Source organism: Procambarus clarkii, chromosome 85 (assembly GCF_040958095.1).
Source record: "Procambarus clarkii isolate CNS0578487 chromosome 85, FALCON_Pclarkii_2.0, whole genome shotgun sequence".
Lineage (NCBI taxonomy): Eukaryota > Metazoa > Arthropoda > Malacostraca > Decapoda > Cambaridae > Procambarus > Procambarus clarkii.
Genome location: NC_091234.1, coordinates 20,809,068 through 20,828,460, shown reverse-complemented (window position 1 = coordinate 20,828,460; position 19,393 = coordinate 20,809,068). Strand labels below are relative to the sequence as shown.

General features: G+C 44.9%; 1 protein-coding gene across 1 annotated transcript; it reads right to left on the bottom strand.

The window, feature by feature from the left end:
* Positions 1-3,509: 3,509 nt before the first annotated feature.
* LOC123746635 (uncharacterized) lies at positions 3,510-16,339 on the bottom strand. Its single transcript, XM_045728300.2, has 3 exons — positions 16,217-16,339; positions 5,833-6,028; positions 3,510-5,171 (listed from the first exon to the last, which is right to left on the bottom strand). The coding sequence occupies exons 2-3, from the start codon at positions 6,026-6,028 to the stop codon at positions 5,002-5,004; spliced, it is 366 nt and encodes a 121-aa protein (XP_045584256.1). The 5' UTR covers positions 16,217-16,339; the 3' UTR covers positions 3,510-5,001.
* Between the last annotated feature and the right edge of the window lie 3,054 nt (positions 16,340-19,393).

Genomic DNA, 19,393 nt, shown 5'->3' with positions numbered 1-19,393 from the left:
TGTTTATACAGTGTTCTCTGATTGTGCCCATGGCACCTCTGCTCTTCACTGGACCTCTGGTGTTTATACAGTGTTCTCTGGTTGTGCCTATGGCACCTCTGCTCTTCACTGGACCTCTGATGTTTATACAGTGTTCTCTGATTGTGCCCATGGCACCTCTAGTCTTCACTGGACCTCTGATGTTTATACAGTGTTCTCTGATTGTACCCATGGCACCTCTGATGTTTATACAGTGTTCTCTGATTGTGCCTATGGCACCTCTGCTCTTCACTGGACCTCTGATGTTTATACAGTGTTCTCTGATTGTGCCTATGGCACCCCTGCTCTTCACTGGACCTCTGATGTTTATACAGTGCTCTCTGATTGTGTCTATGGCACCTCTGCTCTTCACTGGACCTCTGATGTTTATACAGTGTTCTCTGATTGTGCCTATGGCACCCCTGCTCTTCACTGGACCTCTGATGTTTATACAGTGTTCTCTGATTGTGCCTATGGCACCTCTGCTCTTCACTGGACCTCTGATGTTTATACAGTGTTCTCTGATTGTGCCCATGGCACCTCTGCTCTTCACTGGACCTCTGATGTTTATACAGTGTTCTCTGATTGTGCCCATGGCACCTCTACTCTTCACTGATTAGCTTAACTTGCAGTGATGTTCTGATCACCAGATGAAGGTGATCTGATAGGACCAACGACTGACATTCCTTGGTTTGTAACCACCAACAGCTGCCTTAATCTCAGGCACCTGCTTACTGCTAGGTGAACACAAGCATTAAGTGAAAGACAACGTTCCCGAACGTCTCCGTCTTGGGTTAGAATCGAACCCGAGAAATTGTCGGTTGTCAACGAACTACATTGAATGTTTCAAGACCTCCTCACGGTGATAGGCTTACACGTCTAAGTTAAGTTTCATCGTTTCTCGGTGTTATCTAAACTACCTCGTTAAGTCCTCAGCTGCTGCAGTTATGAACCTTCGTCTACATGAGCATGATGTACATGAGCATGAGCATGATCTACATGAGCATGATCTACAGATAATAAATACTCGTCTGTATAATATACATGATTATACAGGCGAGGAGTCACAATAACGTGGCTAAAGTATGTTGACCAGACCACACACTAGAAGGTGAAGGGACGACGACGTTTTAGTCAGTCCTGGACCATGCTCAAGTCCATTGTGTGAGATTGTGGGAATCAATTCACACAATCGACTTGAGAATGGTCCAGGACGGACCGAAACGTCGTCGTCCCTTCACCTTCTAGTGTGTGGCCTGGTCAACAAGTTCTTATACAACTTGACTTATACAAAATCTGGCTTAAGAAGAATTCTTAAGCCAGATTCTTAAGCTTATATCTCCCATCTAGCTTAAGAAGAATTCTTAAGAAGTCTATATCTTAAGAAATATCAGCATGAAACACCCCCTGCACGGTGGCGATATTTATAGTCTGAAATTAAATCGGAAATGTATTTTCCGTAGAGTTTACATCGTATTTTCATGATTTGCTCCTTATTCACTCCTGTGGTCATGATGATATCCTTATAATGCACCCAGAGTTTGTCAGTGTAGGCTACTGATCACATGGCCCTGTATGACTAACCTTCCTGTGTGATTCGGGGATGTTTAGCACCACGTATGTAGTTTTTTGACACACTCTGTACTCCCCTTCATATAGTCTAGGGCAGCTAGTTCTTGACACACACTGTACTCCCCTTCATATAGCCTAGGGCAGCTAGTTCTTGACACACTCTGTACTCCATATAGTCTAGGGCAGCTAGTTCTTGACACACACTGTACTCCCCTTCATATAGTCTAGGGCAGCTAGTTCTTGACACACACTGTACTCCCCTACATATAGTCTAGGGCAGCTAGTTCTTGACACACACTGTACTTCCCTTCATATAGTCTAGGGCGGCTAGTTCTTGATACACTCTGTACTCCCCTTCATATAGTCTAGGGCAGCTAGTTCTTGACACACTCTGTACTCCCCTTCATATAGTCTAGGGCAGCTAGTTCTTGACACACTCTGTACTCCCCTTCATATAGTCTAGGGCAGCTAGTTCTTGACACACACTGTACTCCCCTTCATATAGTCTAGGGCAGCTAGTTCTTGACACACACTGTACTCCCCTTCATATAGTCTAGGGCAGCTAGTTCTTGACACACACTGTACTCCCCTTCATATAGTCTAGGGCAGCTAGTTCTTGACACACACTGTACTCCCCTCCATATAGTCTAGGGCAGCTAGTTCTTGACACACTCTGTACTCCCCTTCATATAGTCTAGGGCAGCTAGTTCTTGACACACTCTGTACTCCCCTTCATATAGTCTAGGGCAGCTAGTTCTTGACACACTCTGTACTCCCCTTCATATAGTCTAGGGCAGCTAGTTCTTGACACACACTGTACTCCCCTTCATATAGTCTAGGGCAGCTAGTTCTTGACACACTCTGTACTCCCCTTCATATAGTCTAGGGCAGCTAGTTCTTGACACACACTGTACTCCCCTCCATATAGTCTAGGGCAGCTAGTTCTTGACACACACTGTACTCCCCTCCATATAGTCTAGGGCAGCTAGTTCTTGACACACACTGTACTCCCCTCCATATAGTCTAGGGCAGCTAGTTCTTGACACACACTGTACTCCCCTCCATATAGTCTAGGGCAGCTAGTTCTTGACACACACTGTACTCCCCTCCATATAGTCTAGGGCCTATTGACATAGCTCGAGTGCAGGGGGGAGTTGTGTAAAATCCTGGTTTGTGTCTCGGAGAGGCTGCAGGAACCGTTGGTAAAACAGGATGATATACCAACGGTTGCAATTCTTTTAACCATGTCGTAGCTCAGTCGATTAAGGCAGCGTCTGGGATCCTCTAGAACTTAGGTTCGAACCCTCGTCACGGCTCTTGTGGATTTGTTCATATGAATGAATGAATTCGGGTTACAATGATGAAAATAGTGAGTAGTGAAGACAGTTAAAGTGATAGGGAAGCAGGAAGAAGGTGAGGGGAAGAGTTACATTCTCTCAAGAGAATGTAACATTACAGAGAACAAAGGGGATAGTGAGGGACGCCCGACCGTCCACAAGTGGTTGGGCACCATTCCTTTCCCCCCGTCCCATCCCAAAGCCTTATCCTGACCCCTTCCCAGTGCTATATAGTCGTAATGGCTTGGCGCTTTCTCCCCTGATAGTTCCCTTCCACCTGTTTTTCTCTCAGTGGCACGAAGTTAAAATTCGTGCCACTGAATTTTAGTTTAAATTTTTAAATTTAGAAAATTAGATTAAATTAGAAATTAAATTAGAAATTAGAAAATTAGATTAAATTAGAAATTAGAAAATTAGATTAAAATTTTAAATTTTAAATTTAGTTTACCCTCATATCTTTCTCTAGTAGAGTTGTGTTGAAGAAAACGGACTCCAGGCTCGCTTACCATAGAAATATACGTAAACAATGGCATTGAATCCATTAAATAACAAATATATAATAAATGGTAACAATAAACCAGAATATTTTGCATTCTTTATTATGAAAACACGCTTCAGTATACAAAAGTCTGGCCCTGTGGCATAACACCCATTAACTGTGGCATACCACCCATTAACTGTGGCATAACACCCATTAACTGTGGCATAACACCCATTAACTGTGGCATAACACCCATTAACACTGTGGCATACCACCCATTAACACTGTGGCATAACACCCATTAACACTGTGGCATACCACCCATTAACACTGTGGCATACCACCCATTAACACTGTGGCATACCACCCATTAACACTGTGGCATACCACCCATTAACACTGTGGCATACCACCCATTAACACTGTGGCATACCACCCATTAACACTGTGGCATACCACCCATTAACACTGTGGCATACCACCCATTAACACTGTGGCATACCACCCATTAACACTGTGGCATACCACCCATTAACACTGTGGCATACCACCCATTAACACTGTGGCATACCACCCATTAACAAACTCGACTCAAACAAAATCACTGCGTCAAGACTTGTTCATACAATAAACACAAATATTTGGCATTTGAAAAGGAATTTCAATTTTTATATTTAAAAATTACCTCCTGGGTGTCTCATGAAACGAGTCCACACACTTGGTACCAGAACTAGGAGTTGAGTGAAAGATCTCTTGTGTGTTGTCTTAAGATGTACAGGACGATCTCACTGTCTTAAGATGTACAGGACGATCTCACTGTCTTAAGATGTACAGGACGATCTCATTGTCTTAAGATGTACAGGACGATCTCACTGTCTTAAGATGTACAGGACGATCTCACTGTCTTAAGATGTACAGGACGATCTCACTGTCTTAAGATGTACAGGACGATCTCACTGTCTTAAGATGTACAGGACGATCTCACTGTCTTAAGATGTACAGGACGAACAAGAGGTTGTATTTTGATCACAGCTTCACCTATTGATGTTGTTAGATGTACTGTGTGTGTGTAATTACCTGAGTGTAGTTACAGGATGAGAGCTACGCTCGTGGTGTCCCGTCTTCCCAGCACTCTTTGTCATATAACGCTTTGAAACTACTGACGGTCTTGGCCTCCACCACCACCTTCTCACTTAACTTGTTCCAACCGTCTACCACTCTGTTTGCGAAAGTGAATTTTCTTATATTTCTTCGGCATCTGTGTTTAGCTAGTTTATATCTATGACCTCTTGTTCTTTAAAGTTCCAGGTCTCAGGAAATCCTCCTCAGTGTGTGTGTGTGTGTGTGTGTGTGTGTGTGTGTGTGTGTGTGTGTGTGTGTGTGTGTGTGTGTGTGTGTGTGTGTGTGTGTGTGTGTGTGTGTGTTTTCCTGGTAATTGCCCCCCCCCTCCCCCCACCACAATTGTTGGCTCCCCTAAGGGGATTAATTCTCCCTTTCCCCCCATTCATTGTACAGTCTCTGATACACAATGTCCCTAATGTCTACAGGCTACCTTATAAATTAACAGAGGGGGTAATCAATAAATATTCCACATTATTTTCTAAAATAGGGATTCCTCGAGGCTAGTCTGTTGATAGTGTTGTAAAATTTCCTCGGGTATCTCTTCTGGATCTGGACGATAAGCCACTTGGCCTCCTTAGCTTGCTCTGGGGTACAGAGTCGTCTTGGACACTCTCGTCGAATAATTAGCTCTGGACCCACGTCTGTAAACACACAAAACCATTAATGAATAGAACTTATTCATAGTTGCAGAAGGATTTGAACAATTAAGATTATTATCAATATTTAGGCTAGTTGGAAAATGAACTTTTGGGGGATTTTACAATATTTATTTACTGGGTTTGCAGATTTATTCAGACAATTTATGTCAGGCCTCGTGCAAGATATGAATTGCAAGGTGCAGATTTGCATTATGCAAATATCATGGTAGCAATATTCTAACCTATTCGAGGTTGTTAGACTAGGATTTCTAACCTATCCAAGGTTCTTAGCCTAGGATTTGCTTCATGTAAATATCTTGGTAGCAATATTCTAACCTATTCGAGGTTGTTAGGCTAGGATTTCTAACCTATTCAAGGTTCTTAGGCTAGGATTTGCATCATGTAAATATCTTGGTAGCGACATTCTAACCTATCCAAGGTTGTTAGGCTAGGATTTGCATCATGCAAATATCTTGGTAGCAACATTCTAACCTATCCAAGGTTCTTAGGCTAGAATTTGCATCATGTAAATATCTTAGTAACAACATTCTAACCTATCCAAGGTTGCTAGGCTAGGAAGCATTCTCCTGTATAATGAACTTCGGCATATAATAAATGATATTTATAACGTGATGGCAGAAAGGAGGAAGCTCATTTGACTTACTGCGTAGGAGCGGAGCGTAGGTCTCTGGCAGGTCGCATGGCCGCCCCTCGATGCAGGCCAGGGCTTTGTCGACGGTGTCTGGGTTATTGAGGGCCACCTCCAGCTCCAGCCGCGACGGTATCCTGAACCTCGGCCTCTGGCCCTGGCTTCCCACCGCCAACAACGCCACCACGCACGCCATTAACACAAAACGCATCTATAAACACAAGAAAATGTAATAAGTTATTACGAAACGCGTTCAAGCGTCTCGTCAGACTAGAAATAAAAATGAATTTTGGAGAATTGATTTTTCAATTACCATCGACAGTGAAGAGAAACATAAGAAATATTGAGAAAATTCGTGTTAGAATTATTAATCTTACTTTTTCGGTCATATTTAATAATATATGTTTACAAGAAAGACTGCTACCAAAATATACTAATATTAAACCACAAGAAAATATACATGTTACAATTCTTGCAATGATAATATCTGTTGTTCATCAAATGAACAGTAGATCACCAGTACACCAATAGAGAGGCGGGACCAAAGAGCCACAACTCAACCCCCGGTGTGTATATCCTGTATATTTATACAAACCTTTTCGCGTGCCTGGTTTTGTTGTTATATGAGATAACATGCTGTGGGTCGGTACCTCTTAACATTGGTTCGAGTCTCGCCTTAATCTAGTAACAAATTGCAAGTTTATATCGCCAAAAGAGCGAAAGATTTATACGTTTTGAAGGGAAATTAGAGTTATAGTGTCACGTTTCTGGCAAGTTCATGTCTTGGACGGTGTAGTGGTAAGTTTCCCGTGTACAGCTTTCTCCCCGGAGGAGAGGAGGCGAGGCTTGAGACCAGGTGATGCTTGAGGCTTGAGGCCTCTCAGAATGTTCGGTAATGTGTTTATTGTTTGTGATGTGTGTCTATATATATATATGAACACGTTGTACTGATCGGGGGGTGAGAATAGCTTCAGCTACATCATCCCTTTGTGTGTATTTTACCTCAATAAACTTATTTCAGTTTCAGTGAGGCCAGGTAGCCTAGGTCCTCCAATGTCATGCTTGGTCTGGCATGAGCTGCCGCCATCTTATAGGTGTATTTATTGAGTCTCAGCTCTTGCGTCCCGCCTCTTAACATTCAATCGACTAGGTTCCTGGGGCCAGATTCACGAAGCAGTTACGCAAGCACTTATGAACGTGTACATCTTTCCTCAATCTTTGACGGCTTTGGTTACATTTATTAAACAGTTTTCAAACATGAAAACTTGCCAATCAACTGTTGTTATTGTTATAAACAGCCTCCTGGTGCTTCCGAGCTCATTAACTGTTTAATAATTGTAAACAAAGCCGCCAAAGATTGAGAAAAGATGTACAGGTTCGTAAGTACTTGCGTAACTGCTTCGTGAATCTGGCCCCTGGGTCTTTTCCGTTTTCTTATATCCACATTTAATGCTGCATATAAAGCCTCGTCCCACTGTTATACTTCTTAATTAGCATATTCCATGTATAACTTTATCATACACACACAATCATGAGGGCAGGTTATCTACATACAAAATACTCAGGAAAATAGATAAAATGGACAAGGACAGCCGCTTCAAACAGATAAAATCTTAAACAGGAACATTAATGGTAACTGCAGAAGCAACTGTGTCAAAGAAACGTAGGGAAATGATCGTATCCTGTACGTGTGGTTGGAACAGGAAGTAGTGGAAACAACTCTGCTACAACTTCAAGAGAAGAAACACCACAGAATGTTAACATGTTTAGAAAAGCTCTGAGGCAAAGTATTTAGAGCAGGACCTCACATCTGCTTGATACTGATATGTTTGAAAACTCGCGGTGTAATAATGACTAAATCTCTTGCGAGGTCCCACATGTAGCAGGGGATAGGTTAAGTAATAATTGTAATTAAGAAGCAATAAGATGCTTATCTTAACATACTAAGAAGGTTAGGTGAGGTCGGTGTTTTCTATGAAGCTTTTCAAGGGAAACTCAAATATTCACAATCAATTAGTATGTCACATATGCACTTATTAAATAAGCCAATATTGACTATAAACAAGTGCGAGAACGGATTGCACTCTGTGTACTGAGACCTAGTCGTGACCCAAACGATCAAATAAAGACCCTAGACTTGCTTTAACGCTGCGCTGGGAACTTTACAGCTTGTTCAGTTAATATAACCGGATTGTCTCGCCTCAGAAAGAATTTCTCTACGACTTCCTCTCTCTGCCTCAATTTCCCCCTGAACACCCACCCCCTCTTCTGTCTCCTACCCAAAGCCTCATCTTCCCCGAAGCCTGCCCGCTTCGGGGAGCAGGCTTAGACATATTTTTGGTATAAAAAGTCGGAATTTCAAACTGCGAATAGGTGCAGAGAGCCAGAATTTCTGTGTGTAACATATTATATGTTAGATCCCTCCTTTATTACCGCCATTCTGATCTAGACGCAATATTACAATTTCGATGAAATTTTTTGATGTCTCATGTATCTTTCGCCGACACTTCCGTATTCCATAAATGGGGAAGTGACCAGCCGTCTTGCGCGGGTCTCCAAGTCTGTATTGGCTTGTATAGGCACGGTGCGTTACTGCTGGTTATTAGGGAGATATGTGACGGAGTATGTGAGAGGAATACTGACACCATGACCATTAGTGGAGTGTAGCAGGATAGCCTAGTGGGGCGTGGAGCCGGGTGAAAGCTGCCGCCACAATAAATAAATAAATAAATATGTTTATTCAGGTAAGGTACATACATACAAGTGATGTTACATTAATGGATTGATATATAGATAGAGCTAGTACATACAATGCCTAAAGCCACTATTACGCAATGCGTTTCGGGCAACATCTAGATGTAGATGTGGCAACAATATTGCCATATCTACATTAATTACACACCCAAGACAGTTAACTCTTCAGTACCTCTGAGAAAGAGATGATCGTATAATCAGTATAATCGACAACGGTCTAATCGGTTAATATTTTATAAAGTCATAGATCCGTGACAATAATAAGATGGAGGAATTAATGTTTTTGGTGGTGCGCAGCAACACCCTCGTCTGTCCCTGCTTGTCGGCGCCGCCTTCGTCTCCCGCGTAAACATCGCGCCCTTTCCCGCCACAAGCACTCTAGTCTCCCGCCAGTGCTCTTGCCTTACCTTGAGGTGCTTCCGGGGCTTAGTGTCCCCGCGGCCCGGTCGTCGACCAGGCCTCCTGGTTGCTGGACTGATCAACCAGGCTGTTAGACGCGGCTGCTCGCAGCCTGACGTATGAGTCACAGCCTGGTTGATCAGGTATGCGAGGTTGCTCTTCCATTTGTGTTCCTTGTCCCCTCTGCCTCCTCGTCACGTGACCTCCTCTGGCCCGTCTACTCAATATGTGCTTCCCTGAGATTTCAACTTTCTAACTCTACTTCAAATGTCCTCTTCCGGGACTTCTACCTCCGTAGGTCCTCTGGGTCTTACATCTTCTGGCTCCCTAGCATAGAAAACCAATTTTTTCCCCCATTCGCTTGTACGGGTGTGTACTCACCTAATTGTACTCACCTAATTGTGCTTGCGGGGGTTGAGCTCTGGCTCTTTGGTCCCGCCTCTCAACCGTCAATCAACTGGTGTACAGATGTGTGTGTGTGTACGGGTGAAAGACGGCAGAGGGCAGTAATATTATAGGACCAGCTGCTAGTGGAGCTGCACACTCTCTAGGGTAGTGTATACACCCCCCCCAGGGGTCCCCAGCAGTAATACCCCCAGGGGTCCAAGGGGGTCCAAGGGGGTCCAAGGGCGGGGTCACAATGCCCACACCCTCCTTGAGGTTATAAGAACATAAGAACAAAGGCAACTGCAGAAGGCCTATTGACCCATACGAGGCAGCTCCTATCTATAACCACCCAATCCCACTCATATACATGTCCAACCCGCGCTTGAAACGATCGAGGGACCCCACCTCCACCACGTTAAGCGGTAATTGGTATCTTGAGATGATTTCGGGGCTTAGCGTCCCTGAGGCCCGGTCCTCGACCAGGCCTCCTTTTTGTTACTCACATCCAGGAAACAGCTCGTAGCAGCTGTCTAACTCCCAGGTACATATTTACTGTTAACTTAACAGGCGCATCAGTGTGAAAGAAACTCTGCCCATTTGTTTCCGCCTCCGCCGGAGATCGAACCCGGAACCTCAGGACTAGGAATCCCGAGTGCTGTCCACTGAGCCGTCAGACCCCCTCACAGCTATACATGGCGCTGCAATCCCGTTACATACCAAGATCCAGGCATAGTTTAAACCCTCACGTCCACAGGTACAGAAAACAAACAATAGACTGGAGTACATTAGACAGAAATCACAATAGCGTGATGCATCAAATGAACAAATCCACAAGGGCCGTGACGAGGATTCGAACCTGCGTCTGAGAGCATCCCAGACGCTGCCTTAATCAACTGAGCTACGACATGGTCAAAAGAGACGAAGACAGATTGAGAATGTCTTGTAACTAGCAGCAGTGTGTCGCAAGACGTATATGGCGGCGAGGAAGAATTGGTTGTTGGTCGTGAAAAGTTAGCTGTCAGACATAAGCGAGGTTATCTTCTTGAGATCTTGAGGTTATCTTGAGATGATTTCGGGGCTTTAGTGTCCCCGCGGCCCGGTCCTCGACCAGGCCTCCACCCCCAGGAAGCAGCCCGTGACAGCTGACTAACACCAAGGAACCTATTTTACTGCTAGGTAACAGGGGCATAGAGTGAAAAAAACTGTACCCATTGTTTCTCGCCGGCGCCTGGGATCGAACCCAGGACCACAGGATCACAAGTCCAGCGTGCTGTCCGCTCGGCCGACCGGTTCCCCTGAGAGAGAGAGAGAGACAGTAACCATGGCGTGACCTTGAGGGGGTAGAAAGGTCACTTGAGGGCTGGATCTGTCCCACAGAGCACAACCGCTTCCTGCTAGATAACTACACAACAACCCCCCCCCCCCACACGTGAACAATCTGGACAATGAGCGGAAAAACACGATTAATACCATTTTTTTGTTTTAGTTTGAAAAAACTTAATTATATACACGAGCGGATCATTAATATTCCAGACAAAGCTTCAACTGGCTACAGATGGAAGAGAGATTGGGAGGGAAGAGACAAGAGTCAGTCTCCCTCCATCCCACCTCCATCCCACCTCCATCCCACCTCTATCCCACCTCCTGGCTCCCTCTCGTCTGCCTCCACGTGTGTCGTAATCACTCTACCACCTTGCAAGCAAGCAAGACTAACAGCTCTAAAAACCCTACACGTATTCTTACCTATACAAACAATCAATTGAGTGTAGCATCTCTGCAATATATGTTAAACCACCAATTACCTGACCAGCACAAGCAGCTGCGATACAATGACCTGTTGACAATGATATAATGTCGAGTTTGACCTGGGGGTCACGACCACTGTAACAATGACCTCTAACAATGCTAGTTGAGATAAATTACTAACTCCAACTCACCCCCTTACATAATAAACACCATCCACAGTGTGCTGCAGGATGGGGGATGCTATTGACCCCCAGAGGCACACACTCACAGCCACTCTCTTTGTACTCGATGTGAAGCAGCGTTGTAAACAAAGAGACAAATTGTAAACAAAGAAAATATATATTTATACCAACCAAAGATGCTTTGTAAAAAAAATGATATGTAGATTACAGCCTCGGGTTTAACGCTGTCAGGTATGTTGTAATTGTTAATTCACAGAACTCCATTTATCCAGCTCTTAAACCGATACCTTTGGGCTCTGTCCTGTACAATATTCTTCAAAGGATTCGAGTTATATTGGTGTCCACATCTACACCTGTTGTCTGCCCTGGTGTCCACACCTACACCTGCTGTCTGCCCTGGTGTCCACATCTACACCTGTTGTCTGGCCTGGTGTCCACACCTACACCTGCTGTCTGCCCTAGTGTCCACACCTACACCTACTGCCTGCCCTGGTGTCCACACCTGCACTTACATGCCTGCCCTAGTGTCCACACCTGCACCTGAAGAAATCATTGACAAACGAATGCCATTCTCATGTCCAAAGAGCCCCCCCCCCCTCCATCAAAAAAGCAATAGGCTTTATTTTCAAATAGCCACTCAGACTGGCATAAATATCAACTTATAAGAAAATATACAATAATGGGATATATATAATGGTGTAAGAGATCTACATGGAAGAATAAAATAATTCAATGTGTATTGAGACTAAATATTCAGGAATTACTGTCATAAAAAGATGATTTGTTGACAATTTAAATCACTGATGGATTTTCAGTGATTTAAAATTTAAAATTAAATTTTCAGTGGTAAAATTTAACTGAATTTTCCATGTATTAAGGATTACGTCAAAGATAGCATACGGCTGTTATATTATGATATAATAATCATATCTTGATATTATGATTTTTTGTGTAAATTAATTATATAGTTAATAAATCTAAATCAATTTTATATTGTACAATCATTTATGAGTAAAGATTTTTATGTGATTGACGTGAGAATAGAATGGAACTATGAGGATAAAGTGACAAGCCATTGCGAATATATAGCACTGGGAAGGGGTCAGGATAAGGATTTGGGATGTGACGGGGGAGGGAAAGGAATGGTGCCCCTACCACTTATGGACGGTCGGGGGATTGAACGCCGACCTGCATGAAGCGAGACCGTCGCTCTACCGTCCAAGAAGTTGAGAGACTTCACGTATTGTCTCTCTCATGTTGGGAGACGCGAGGCTAGGCGCTAATGACAACCTAATGACGGAAATAACTGTGCTAAACACACACTCTTTCTTCATGTAATCAAACATAACTTGACACCAGTCACGCCCCCACGCTCGTGATCCTGTACGTGTCCTCTAGTCACGCCCGTGCCCCTGTACGTGTCCTCTAGTCACGCCCGTGCCCCTGTACGTGTCCTCTAGTCACGCCCGTGCCCCTGTACGTGTCCTCCAGTCACGCCCGTGCCCCTGTACGTGTCCTCCAGTCACGCCCGTGCCCATGTACGTGTCCTCCAGTCACGCCCGTGCCCCTGTACGTGTAGTCTAGTCACGCCCCCACGCCCCTGTACGTGTCCTCTAGTCACGCCCGTGCCCCTGTACGTGTCCTCTAGTCACGCCCGTGCCCCTGTACGTGTCCTTGTCACGCCCCAGTCACTACACCTACTGGTGGTGGCCGCCATGCGCCTGGGACAGAGCTCACAATGTCCCACTGCCCACGGTGACCAGGACAGAACACGAAGCCATTGTCCACGGTCGGTCACCGCTCCCAGCAGCTAGTCTTATCTCGAGGGCTCGGCTGGCAAGGTCAAGGGCCAGCTGGAAAGCTTGGTCCGTGTCCGTATGGAGATGTGGTCTTGGGACCACAGGTCCGCGTTCATCTGCCCTTATGACCTCGTCCGAACACGGTGGCCACTTTCTGTCTGCCCGGGACTCATCCGCCGGTGAAAATGTCTGTCAAAAGTGAAAACTTGAAGTGGCATTTGCTGGTGCTGGCTTGTTGCTGGTGGTGGCTTGTTGCTGGTGGTGGCTTGTTGCTACTGGTGGCTTGCTGGTAGTAGTGGTGGCTTGGTGGTGGTGGTGGTGTAAGGGTTAGGCCCCACGCTGGGAAGGCTCCAGTGGGTCTGGCGGGAACAATATAAGCCTAAAGGCCTGGAGCGTCGCCACCTGGCGGCAGGGAAGCCTTGTCAACGCTCCTCTTGGCCGGCTTGTCTTCATTTCCAGTGGTTCGATTCCCAGTATATATAACCTTAAGTTTGTGTACATTTATTATAATCGTTTCTTGAATGTTTGTAGCTGGAGAGAGAGAGAGAGAGAGAGAGAGAGAGAGAGAGAGAGAGAGAGAGAGAGAGAGACAGACAGACAGACAGAGAGAGAGAGAGACAGACAGACAGAGAGAGACAGACAGACAGAGAGAGAGAGAGACAGACAGAGAGAGAGACAGAGAGACAGAGAGAGAGACAGACAGAGAGAGACAGAGACATTCCTACATAGGGGGGAGACGGACCCAGCTGTTGACATAACCTTTGACCTAACACCAAAAAGGTAAACATTGGTAGAATATTATCTGAAACTTATACCAAACCTCCCAAGCTTTCAAAAACTTAGATAAGGAACCTTATGCATGCCATACACAGCCTGCTTGAAACCCCACTCTCAAGTATGCTGCCCTGGCATCGAACCCCCGTCATAAGGTAACACAAATGAAACTAGAAAAAGCCCGAACCTCTGCTCAAAGGTCTTGCCTGAGCCGAGGCGAATGTGGCTACAGGATACACCGAGCACCATAACATGGGAGCATTTACTGAACACCATAACATGGTAGCATTTACTGAACACCGTAACATGGGAGCATTTACTGAACACCGTAACATGGGAGCATTTACTGAACACCGTAACATGGGAGCATTTACTGAACACCGTAACATGGGAGCATTTACTGAACACCGTAACATGGGAGCATTTACGGAACACCGTAACATGGTAGCATTTACTGAACACCGTAACATGGGAGCATTTACTGAACACCGTAACATGGGAGCATTTACTGAACACCGTAACATGGGAGCATTTACTGAACACCGTAACATGGGAGCATTTACTGAACACCGTAACATGGGAGCATTTACTGAACACCGTAACATGGGAGCATTTACGGAACACCATAACATGGGAGCATTTACGGAACACCATAACATGGGAGCATTTACGGAACACAGACACACACATGGATAACAGACTTCACCAATGTTATTAATGTGAACAATGGCATGAATAATACGCGGACTTGTCAGTGCGGAGACATGCTCACCACATTAGATAGTGAGCCTCACAATCCCTTAAATCACCCCCCCCACCTCCCCCTAGTGAGGAAGCGTCGTAGAGGAGAGAGAGAGCGCGCACACACCCACATTGCTCAACCTCCCCCACACACACACAACGGTCGCAGACGCCGGCCCCATCGTTGTCAAACAACGCACGAGGAGCCAAAGTGGTGTGTCTTGGGGACTTTCTCTCCTAGCGGTTCATGCAGAGGTATCACACTACGATTTTCACCAGGCGGATCGCGTCCCGAGAGAGAGAGAGAGAGAGAGAGAGAGAGAGAGAGAGAGAGAGAGAGAGAGAGAGAGAGAGAGAGAGAGAGAGAGAGAGAGAGAGAGAGAGAGACGCTCATCTCACATCTTGTCAACAAGGGATGCAAAACCTTATATGAAGCACAAGTTCGCTCTCATGTAGAGTATGCAGCACTTTCCTGGATCGCCTGCCCCTCATCTTTCGCCAGACTGTTGGACAAAGTGGAGAGACGGGCTAGAAGGCTTATCTCTAGTCTTGACCAAGTCTGGTGGGAACGGTCTGAACATCAGCAACACCGTCGTGACGTTGTTGGTCTTACTGTTATGTACAAGGCTAACATTCTCAAAGTTCCGCACCTGGCCCAACTCCGTAGACAACCAATAGTTGCCACCCATAGCACCAGGCTCTCAACCTTCAACAGTCTCATGGTGGAAGTGCCATTCTCAAGAACATCACTCCATCAGCAATCACTCATTCCTAGACTGGCATCAGGAACTTGTTTCGGGAGATCAGGTCACCTGATCACATGAAGGCTCTGACACACAGTTGGCTACAAGCTCATCCTCATATCATTGTTACTTAATGTTTTTTTTTAATGAATAAAGGCTATTCCTACTGATACATATAACAGGTTCATGATATATATGAGCCTATAGGAGTAGGTTTCAACTTAGCTTCACCTGGTTCCTTATATAATAGCTCCCTATGTGTGAGTTTCAAAGTATATTCTCATGAAATAAATGAGTTTCTAGGTGTAGGCTTCAGATGAGCTGAGGTAGGATAACAGCTCTTGCTTACAGTTTCACAAGGTTCGTCACTAGACATCCCTAATGAATCCTAGTCTTAGTTTAAAACAAAAGAGAGTGAAAGAGAAAATGAGAGAAAGAGAAACATAGACAGGATTGAGGAGTGAGAGAATGAGGAGAGAGTGAATGAGGAGGAAGAGAAAGTGAGAGTAGAGACAGTAAGAAGAGAGAGTAAGGAGACAATGAGATCAAGAAGAGAGAGTGAAGCAGTTAAGAAGGCGTGGTGGTGGAGGAACATAACCGCCGCTCCCCCCCCCCCCCCAACACTCACATTATACATCAAGAATACAGCTAAAGCTTTCACTACAGCATACAACATCCACATATACCAAGCTTATTTACCCTCGACGACACATACTATCCTCCTGTGTTCGTGAATCCGCTATGCAATCCTTCAAGCAAAACGCACATCATGGGCGTTGACTCCGTAATCAATAGTTTCAAATACTTTCTTGTGAGGTATAAAGACGGTTAGAGGTACCTTGGCGACTCCCAAGACGCAGTTCACTGCACTTACCTCGTCTGGAAGATTAGTGTGGAACAGTGAGAGAAGAGCAGGAGCAGCAGGCACCTAAGCCGTGTCTGGTGTGGGAGTGAATTTCTGGCAGAGATCCGCTGGTTATATAGTCCTGACCCGTTGGTTGCCAGAGGTCGCCAGGCTCCTACACCTGTTACTGAACACAGGATACATTGTTACACATGTGTCACGGATGATATATAGTGTCATACATGATACATAGTGTCATACACGATGTACTGACACGTGTTACACACACTGACGGTGCTTGTAGGTCTGGGGCCAGATTCACGAAACAGTTACGCAAGCACTTACGAACCCTGCTGTCCATCTTTTCTCAATCTTTGGCGGCTTTGTTTACAATTATTAAACAGTTAATGAGCTCGGAAGCACCAGGAGGCTGTTTATAACAATAACAACAGTTGATTGGCAAGTTTTCATGCTTGTAAACTGTTTAATAAATGAAACCAAAGCCGTCAAAGATTGAGGAAAGATGTACACGTTCGTAAGTGCTTGCGTAACTGCTTCGTGAATCTTGCCCCTCTACTGCATTAAAGTACAAATGTCACTGATGCAGTGCAACTTGGCAATTTTTGACACATGGTATTTGATCAAAATAGTCAGGAAACAGAATTGTTTGGGCATTTTATCACCAAAAAGAACAGCATATATTATGATGAATACTTGATGAGTAAGTTAGGAACCCTCGGTCAAATTGATGCGTTTATCGGACAAAAGCTGCGAGTCTGGACACAATGGCGCACCACGAGTATGAATTTCATAATTTCCATATCATTTTGTGCAATACTGAAATGGAAAGTGTGCAATAATGCATTAAAAATTAGCAAATGAGTGAGAGTGATGTCATAGCGACAGTGAAATTTAGCCTACTACGAAGGCGTGAGCACAAAGGGTTCAACTGCTGTTTGGAAGACAGTGACTGTCTTCAGGAATGTCTTCAGGAAGACAGTGACTGTCTTCAGGGATGTCTTCAGGAAGACAGTGACTGTCTTCAGGAATGTCTTCAGGAAGACAGTGACTGTCTTCAGGAAGACAGTGACTGTCTTCAGGAATGTCTTCAGGAAGACAGTGACTCTTCAGGAATGTCTTCAGGAAGACAGTGACTGTCTTCAGGAATGTCTTCAGGAAGACAGTGACTCTTCAGGAATGTCTTCAGGAAGACAGTGACTCTTCAGGAATGTCTTCAGGAAGACAGTGACTGTCTTCAGGAATGTCTTCAGGAAGACAGTGACTGTCTTCAGGAATGTCTTCAGGAAGACAGTGACTGTCTTCAGGAATGTCTTCAGGAAGACAGTGGAGGACCTTGACGCGCCGCACAGACAAGAGACGCCGAAGAAAAGCTAGGATGAGACCCTCGGCCAGATTCACGAAGCAGTTACGCCAGCACTTACGAACTTGTACATCTTTCCTCAATCTTTGACGGCTTTGTTTACATTTATTAAACAGTTTACAAGCATGAAAACTTGCCAATCAACTGTTGTTATTGTTATAAACAGCCTCCTGGTGCTTCCGAGCTCATTAACTGTTTAATAATTGTAAACAAAGCCGCCAGAGATTGAGAAAAGATGTACAGGTTCGTAAGTGCTTGCGTAACTGCTTCGTGAATCTGGCCCCAGGCCGCCTAGCTTCATATAATCTGTAGAGTTTATAGTTGGCAAATTGGCTTGGCCACTATTCAAGCTTTACACCCACACACACACACACACACACACACATATGTCAGACCAATCCTGGAGTATGCAGCCCCAGCATGGAGTCCATATCTAGTCAAGGATAAGACTAAACTGGAAAAGGTTCAAAGGTTTGCCACCAGACTAGTACCCGAGCTGAGAGGTATGAGCTACGAGGAGAGACTACGGGAATTAAACCTCACTTCGCTGGAAGACAGAAGAGTTAGGGGGGACATGATCACCACATTCAAGATTCTCAAGGGAATCGACAGGGTTGATAAAGACAGTCTATTTAACACAAGGGGCACACGCACAAGGGGACACAGGTGGAAACTGAGTGCCCAAATGAGCCACAGAGATATTAGAAAGAACATTTTTAGTGTCAGAGTGGTTGACAAATGGAATGCATTAGGAAGTGATGTGGTGGAGGCTGACTCCATACACAGTTTCAAGTGGAGATATGATAGAGCCCAATAGGCTCAGGAACCTGTACACCAGTTGATTGATAGTTGAGAGGCGGGACCAAAGAGCCAGAGCTCAACCCCCGCAAGCACAACTAGGTGAGTATACATAGCATCGCGGCTGAGTAGACAGCACTCTGGGGTCGTAGTCCTAAGGGCCCGGGTTCGATCACCGGTGGAGGCGGAAACAAATGGGCAGTTTCTTCCACCCTGATGTCCCTGTTCACCTAGCAGTAAATAGGTACCAGGGAGTCAGACAGCTGCTACGGGCTGCTTTCTGTGTGTGTGTGTGTGTGTGTGTGTGTGTGTGTGTGTGTGTGTGTGTGTGTGTGTGTGTGTGTGTGTGTGTATGTGTATGTGTGTGTGTGTGTGTGTGTGTGTGTGTGTGTGTGTGTGTGTGTGTGTGTGTGTGTGTGTGTGTGTGTGTGTGTGTGTGTATGTGTGTGTGTGTGTGTGTGTGTGTGTGTGTGTGTGTGTGTGTGTGTGTGTGTGTGTGTCTGTGTGTGTGTGTGTGTGTGTATGTGTGTGTGTGTGTGTGTGTGTGACAAATATATGTAGTAGACATAATAGAAAATAAAATTGGTTAGGAAAAATATAATTGGTTATAAAGGCGGGACCCAAGAGCTAATATTTCGATTCTACAGATATAAATAGTAAATACAGAGAGGTAGACGGTTGGAACAAGTTAGGTGAGAAGGTGGTGGTGGAGGCCAAGACCGTCAGTAGTTTCAAAGCGTTATATGACAAAGAGTGCTGGGAAGACGGGACACCACGAGCGTAGCTCTCATCCTGTAACTACACTTAGGTAATTACACATAGGTGTAGTTACCTATGTAGTATTACCTACTCACACACACACAGTCACTAGTGGAGTCCCACAGGGTTCAGTCCTTGGACCTATCCTGTTTCTGATCTGATAATTTCATTTACATTATCATGAAACAGCAGACTTATTGTATGAGAGTTCTAAGAATATGCAGTACCGACTTTACACACAGAGATCACACTAACGTGATGCATCAAAT

Bases quoted from the DNA above. Each gene is read 5' to 3' on its own strand.
- LOC123746635 (XM_045728300.2), bottom strand. From the start codon at position 6,028: ATGCGTTTTGTGTTAATGGCGTGCGTGGTGGCGTTGTTGGCGGTGGGA. The intron at 5,172-5,832 runs GTAAGTCAAATG...GTGTGTTTACAG, and splicing joins CTACGCTCCGCTCCTACGCA to ACGTGGGTCCAGAGCTAATT.